Raw genomic sequence first — 6,763 nt, 5'->3', positions numbered from 1 at the left:
TCACACCACTGCACTCCAGTCAGGGTGACAGAGCGAGACACTGTCTCAAAATAATAGTAATAATAAAAATAATATGACAATTATAGGGTGGCCACTTTGGGAAGCCATTGACAGTTCCTCAGAAAGTTAAACACAGAGTCACCGTTTGATCTGGCAATTCCACTCCTAATTGTGTGTCCGACATGAGAAAAACATGGCCCTCCTAAAACTTGTACAAGAATGTTCATAGCAGCGTTATTCACAACAGCCCAAAGTGGAAACAGCCCCAAAATAGTCTGTTCTTGTGGTGGAATATCAGCCTTAAGAAGGAGTGGAGCAGTGGTTACACTGTGGATGAACCTGGAGAGCAAGATGCTAAGTGACAGAAGCCAGGCACAGAAGGCCACGTATTGCAGGATTCCATTTCTATGAAGTGACCAGAATAGGCCAACTGACAGAGGCAGAGAATGGATTGTGTTTGCAGGAGCCGGGGAAAGCTTGAGGTGACATCGGCAGTAGCTGCTGAAGGGTCCTAGGTTCCCTTCTGGGGTGACAAAAATGTTCTAAAATTGATTGTGATGATGGCCGCAGAATTCCATGAATATACTCACAACCACTGAATTATATACATCTGAAAGGGTGCATTGTACAGTATGTGTATTATGTCTCTCAAAAATCTGTATTTTAAAAAATCCAATCACACCAGGCTCCGGGAGCAGAGCCTAGGACCTGCTGCATCTTTGGGGGAAGTTAGGCTCCGAAAAATAGCGCACGGGCTACTGGTTTTCTTTGTGGAAAACACCGAAGTGGGCCCCAGCCTCAACAATGAGCAAACGGTCTCAGCGCACTGGAGACCCGAGTGTTGGAGGAAGCTCTGTGAATGCTCAGAAGACACTCGGGAGACTCTTGTCATAACCCCTGGGGAGAAAGCTGGCAGTGTCCAGTCGATGTGGAAAATGTGGGTGCCCTGTGACCACATTACTTTCCTTCCAGGGTTATTTCCTAGAAACCTGGGCAGGGGTGGGTTTATCACAGCATCGCGCGTAGTAGCTATAAATTGGAAATAGTCAAACATTCATCACCAGAGGAACAGATTAATCAAGTGTGGCCTATGTGTAGAATGTAGGCCTATGCAGTTAAAATGAATAAATTAGAACTATATGAATTATTATAACATGGACAGCTGTTCAAAACACCACACGACACACGCAGGAGGAAACTGGTTTGCATATCTATTTTTTCTTCTGACTTGTCATTGACTCGAAGCTTATGTGTATACATCCTTGCAGAAGGATGCAATCTTGAAGCCAAAATGGTGTGAAAAAAAATTTTTTTTTTTTTTGAGATCCGAGTCTCACTCCGTTGTCCAGGCTGGAGTGCAGGGCACAATCTCGGCTCATGTCAACCTCCGCCTCCCAGGTTCAAGCAGTTCTTGTGCCTCAGCCTCCCATGTAGCTGGGATGACAGGCATGCCCCACCACGCCTGGCTAATTTTTGTAATTTTAATAGAGGTGGGGTTTCACCATGTTAACCAGGCTGGTCTTCAACTCCTGACCTCAAGCGATCCACCCCCCTCAGGTCCCAAAGTGCTGGGATTATAGGCATGAGCCACGATGCCCAGCCTATGGTGTGAAATTGTTAAACCAGGTTATGTGCCCACCTACCATATAACCTAGAAGATAGACAGGAATTCCAGGGCTGCCTGCTGGGTTGCCCAGACAGCAAGGTCTTACCTGCTGTGACAGACGGTTCAGCTGACTTCCACGGGCAAGCAGGGGGCCTCCTGGGCAGGGCCTGTCCACTGCACCATAGGCTCCTCCCTGCCACAGGGGACTGGTGTAGCTGCTGTTGGAACCCTTCAGCTGGGTCCCACCTGCCGGGCACGGGCCAGGTCATGTTGCCTTTCAGACTAGCAGAGCTGTGGGCCACTCCCTGTATCTGAGCTACACCACACCTGAGACCTCCATGTCTGTTTCATACTCCCTGGGTGAGACATGGGGCTGCCATTCAGGTCTCCTCAGGGACGCCCATCTCCGAAAGGCACCTTTATGGACCAGGGGCCTCATCCTCACTAATAGCAGGGGAAATAAGGGCACAGGCTAGGTGGTAAGAGGGGTACCCCTGAGCTACATCCTTGACCTGGAAGAGAGAGAGTGACCTGTGCCCTGGAAGACAGGGAGGCACGTGCCCAGTGGCTGATGCTGAGGGGCAAAGCTAGACGGGTCGGTGCCTTTTGTCTGCACCATTATTTTTATTTCTGTATTTCTTCCTTTAATTTTTTGAGACAGTGACTTACTCTGTCACCTGGGTTGGAATGCAGTGGTGCGATCATATGTCACAGCAGCCTCCAACTCCTGGGCTCAAGCAGTCCTTCCACCTCAGCCCCCCGAGTAGCTGGGACTGCAGGTGTGCACCACCACGCCTGGCTAGTTGTTTTTTGTATTTTTTGTACAGACTGGGTTTCGCCATATTGGTCAGGCTGGTGTCAAAGTCCTGGACTCAAGTGATTCTCCTAGACCCGCCGTTCCAAAGTGTGGGTTACAGGTGTGAGCCACCGTGCCCAGCCATGCACCATTATTTTTATAAACCTCATTTCTGGTGACACTTGACTCAGTGTCCCCAGGCTGGAAGTGGACCCCAGGCCCAGCTCTGGAAGGTCTGATGGAAAACCCCCGGAGTAACAGTGGCTGTGACAGCTGCCGACATATGGAATACTAACCCTGGGCTGTGCGATGGCTGTGTGTGACTCTCCCCGCAGCCTGTGCGGTCGCTTCTGTTATCTGCATTTCATACCAGCAAAAATGGCGGAAACTGGCAGCAACTTGCTGTGCCACCCGGGGCAACTCCCTTCCTTCTCCGGCTCTCTTACTAGAACCAGAAGGGTTCTCAAAGCCACAGGCAAACAGGAGCCACGGTGAAGGGGGCTCGAGGTGCCTGACTTGGGGAGTTCATGAGCCCCAGGGGCCAGGTCCACTGTCCTGACAGCAAGGGACGGAGAGATGCCACAGGGCCGGCCTCTGGGGCTTCACAGGGTGCACTGGTGTCAGAGCAGGTGTGCTCAGGGAGGATGCTGAGGGATCTCCCCAGCGTCAGGTCAAGATGGAAGGGCACTCCCAGCAGAGAAAACAGCATAACAGAGGGACTGCCCATGGCTGTCCGTGGCTGAAGGCACCCAGGCTGGTGCCCATCGTGGAAGTCTGGTGGCGGAGTGAGGGGTCACTAGATGAACACAGGTTGTGTGGGCTGAGGGCACAGAAATCCCCAGACCACCTTCCTTCCAGGGACTTGTGGAGGCAGGGCATGTAGGACTCTTCTGACACTGCTCTTCTCCCCGTCACAAAGCAGGCCAAGGACAGTTCACAGCAGAAACAATCCCAGTACGCAGCAAAATGGCCGGGGAGCATGAGGTTGAGCATCCCAAATCCAAAAACCCAAAACCCAAAACATTCTAAGCGCTCACATGATGCTCAAAGGAAATGCTCATTGAAGCATTTGGGATTTCAGATTGTTCAATTTTTGAATTTTTGAAATTTTGAATTAGGGATGCTGAACTGGTAAATACACTGCAAATGTTACAAAATCTGGAAAAACCCAAAATTCAAAACATCTGGTCCAAGCATTTCAGATAATAGATCCTCAGCATGGATCACTCACATCCTGTGAGTTTTTCCTTTTTTTTTAGACAGGGTCTTGCTTTGTCATCCACGCTGGAGTAGCGTGGTGCGAAGATGGCTCACTGTAGCCTTGAACTCCTGGGCTCAAGTGATCTTCCCACCTCAGCCCTGTGAGTAGCTGGGACTACAGGCATGCGCTGCCATGCCCAGCTAAGTTTTCATTCTTTTGTAGAGATGGGGTCTTACTGTATTGCCCAGGCTGGTATGATCTTATTACCACCACCACAATCAAGACACAGAACATGACCCCAGAAAGCTCCCCAGCCCCAGGCAACCACGGACCTGTCTTCTGTGTCAGTAGTGGTGCCTTTTCCAGACGTCCCCATGAAGGCAGTCAGATAGCGTGTGCCCTGTGAGTCCGGCTTCTTTCACGCAGCTGAATGTGTTGAGATGCATCTGTCAGTTGCAGGTGCCAGGAGTTCAGTTCTTTTTATTGCTGAATAGGCTTCCATCGCAAGAGTAAACACGGGTTTGTTGTTGGTTAGTTCCCCAGCTGAAGGGCGCGTGTTTCTAAATTTTGGTGATGGTAGAACGCGGCGATGAACAGGTTTCTGTGTGGACGTGTCTTCATTTCTCTCTGGTAATCCCGTTTGGTCCTTATGCATTTTCTAGCGTTTCTATAATAAACAAGTGTTATTTATGCCATAAAAATCAGAATTTTCAAAAATGCAAAGTAAAGCAACTGTGAGATACCATTTTCTGCTCTCAAACCGGCAAGGACTTTGTAAGTGTTAGCATCCAGCCCTGTTGAGGGTGCTGTGTGTCAACCATGCAGCCTTTCTGGAGAGCAGTTGGGCCAAACAAGATAAGCTGGACACAGGTGTGCCTTCGGGCAGGCGCCTTCACTTCTAGGGGTTCAGGTATTCATTGGACAGATGTTTGTTGAGCTCCCTGGTGCCAGGCCCAGGGATTTTGTAGTGGGTGAGACTCCGGAGACCCCAGAGCACACCTAGTAGCGGCAGGTTAAATGTCATGCAATTATCCATGCAGGGACAGGGTGAGAAGTTTTGCAAAGAAGTTGGGGACCTCTTGTCCCCTTCTCCAGCTTGCACATGACTTCAGTGTCATAGAGAAAGGAGCACCATCCCTGTACTTGCCGGCTGTGTGACCTTCGGCAAGTCACTCCACCTCTCTGAGCCTCAGAGGAAGACAGCTGTTCTGCATCAAAGTCTAAGGCCTTAATGTTTATGGAGACAAGACCATCTAGCTGGCCTCCCTGTTACTCTACAAAAGGTCTTCTCCTTCCTCAAAAGTCCAACGAGGTAGTGTTGATGGTTATACAACTCTGGGAGTATACTAAAGGCAACTGCATTGTATGCTTCAGAAGGATGGATGTGTTTTATGGTATGTGAAATATAACTCAATAAATCTGCTATTTTATAATAGAAGCTTGAGGCCGGGCACAGTGGCTCACACCTGTAATCCCAGCACTTTGGGAGGCCAGGGAGGGTGGATCACCTGAGGTCAGGAGTTCAAGACTAGCCTGACCAACACAGCAAAACCCCATCTCTACTAAAAATGCAAAAATTAGCTGGGCACGGTGGCAGGCACCTGTAATCCCAGCTACTTGGGAGGCTGAGGCAGGAGAATCGTTTGAACCCAGGAGACGGAGGTTGCAGTGAGCTGAGATCATGCCACTGCACTCCAGCCTGGGTGACAAGAATGAAACTCCATCTCAAAAAAAAAAATAAATAAATAAAAAAGGCCAGGTGCAGTGGTTCACACCTGTAATTCCAGCACTTTTGGAGACTGAGGTGGGCAGATCACAAGGTCAAGAGATCGAGACCATCCTGGCCAACATGGTGAAACCCCATCTCTACTCAAAAATACAAAAATTAGCTGGATGTGGTGGCAGGCGATTGTAGTCCCAGCTACTTGGGAGGCTGAGGAAGGAGAATTGCTAAACCTTTAAACCTGGGAGGCAGAGGTTGCAGTGAGCCGACATTGTGCCATCGCGCTCCAGGCCTGGCTACAGAGCGACAAAAAAAAAAGCTTTAACGTGAGACCAACTCTGCTAAAAACTCTATTCTGGTGGGAAGCATGAGCCTTGTGAAAATTAGATGTCCAGAAATGAGGAAAAACCTCTTTCCTAGGCGGATGGAGGGGCCCACCATGGTTAGCTTCAGGAATGTGTGTGTGTGAGCAGAAGTGAGGCTTGGTTCTCGAAAACAATGTCTCACCTTTGCCACAAAATATTGTTGGGAAAATCCAATTATTAGAACAAAAGAAGGGCCCAGGAATGTCTCTGCAGGGACAGAAAGCTCTTCTCATCCCCGTGGGCTTGATCTATACCCCATAGCTCGTCCCCATCCTCTGCCTGTCTTTTGGATGTAATTGCAGATACCTGAGGCCAGATGTGGACAAAAAATCCAAACATAAGACAGCAGTAAAGAAAAAGACCCTGAACCCGGAGTTCAACGAGGTATGAGGGCTGGCAGAGCTGCATGAAGGCCACTCTTCTGCCCCAAGGTGGTGGGGGGCGTGGCTGGAGGGACTGGGGAGAGGGAAGTGTTGAGGGGAGTCCTGGGTTCCTCATGAAGGCAACAGGGCAAAGAGGAGGTGAGGAAGATGGGGGAAGCTCTGTGTGGGGCAAGGGGAGTCGGGATGGCCCGGGGACCCCAGAACGGTCTTCATCCCAGGACGGTCAGTATGGCTGGAAACGCGGATTCCCCGCAAGGAACAAGAAGGAAAGAAGAGCAGAGGGGCCTCGGGCAGAGCCCACACCACAGCAGCGATCAGGCAGGGGGCCGAGGATATGCTTCCAGAGAGCAAGGGGGATCCCGGATGGGAGAGGGTCCCAGAAGCTTCGAGAGAGAGGGACCCACAGAGAAGGGAGAGGTCAGCAAAGCCAGGCCCCAGGGAGGCCCAGGATGACGAGGACTGGGGCGTGCACTGCCTCTGCAGTCAGGAGGCTCCCGGGATATGGGCAGAGCAGGCTCAGGGACACAGAGCAAGTGAGCGAGGGGATGGGGCCCTGGAGACCCCAGCAGAGCCCGAGGGGAAGTAGGCAAGACACATGGGCATCCACCCCTCACCCCCACCTGAGTGCTGACCACCCCCTCCCTCCTCGTTCCGCACCCCTCACCCCCTCCTGAGTGCTGACCACCCCC

General features: G+C 50.9%; 1 protein-coding gene across 2 annotated transcripts in view; it reads left to right on the top strand.

The window, feature by feature from the left end:
* DOC2B (double C2 domain beta) overlaps positions 1–6,763 on the top strand; it is a 32,702-nt gene that overhangs the window by 23,785 nt on the left and 2,154 nt on the right. For both annotated transcript variants that reach the window (XM_017510576.2, XM_037732116.1), the window contains one exon: positions 5,994–6,075. In XM_017510576.2, coding sequence (XP_017366065.1) covers positions 5,994–6,075 — 82 coding nt within the window. The remainder of the gene's footprint in view (positions 1–5,993; positions 6,076–6,763) is intronic.

The sequence above is a fragment of the Cebus imitator genome, unplaced genomic scaffold, assembly GCF_001604975.1.
Source record: "Cebus imitator isolate Cc_AM_T3 unplaced genomic scaffold, Cebus_imitator-1.0 Scaffold441, whole genome shotgun sequence".
Taxonomy (NCBI): domain Eukaryota; kingdom Metazoa; phylum Chordata; class Mammalia; order Primates; family Cebidae; genus Cebus; species Cebus imitator.
The sequence above is the reverse complement of the archived record's forward strand: the minus strand, read 5'-3'. Positions and strand labels throughout refer to the sequence as shown.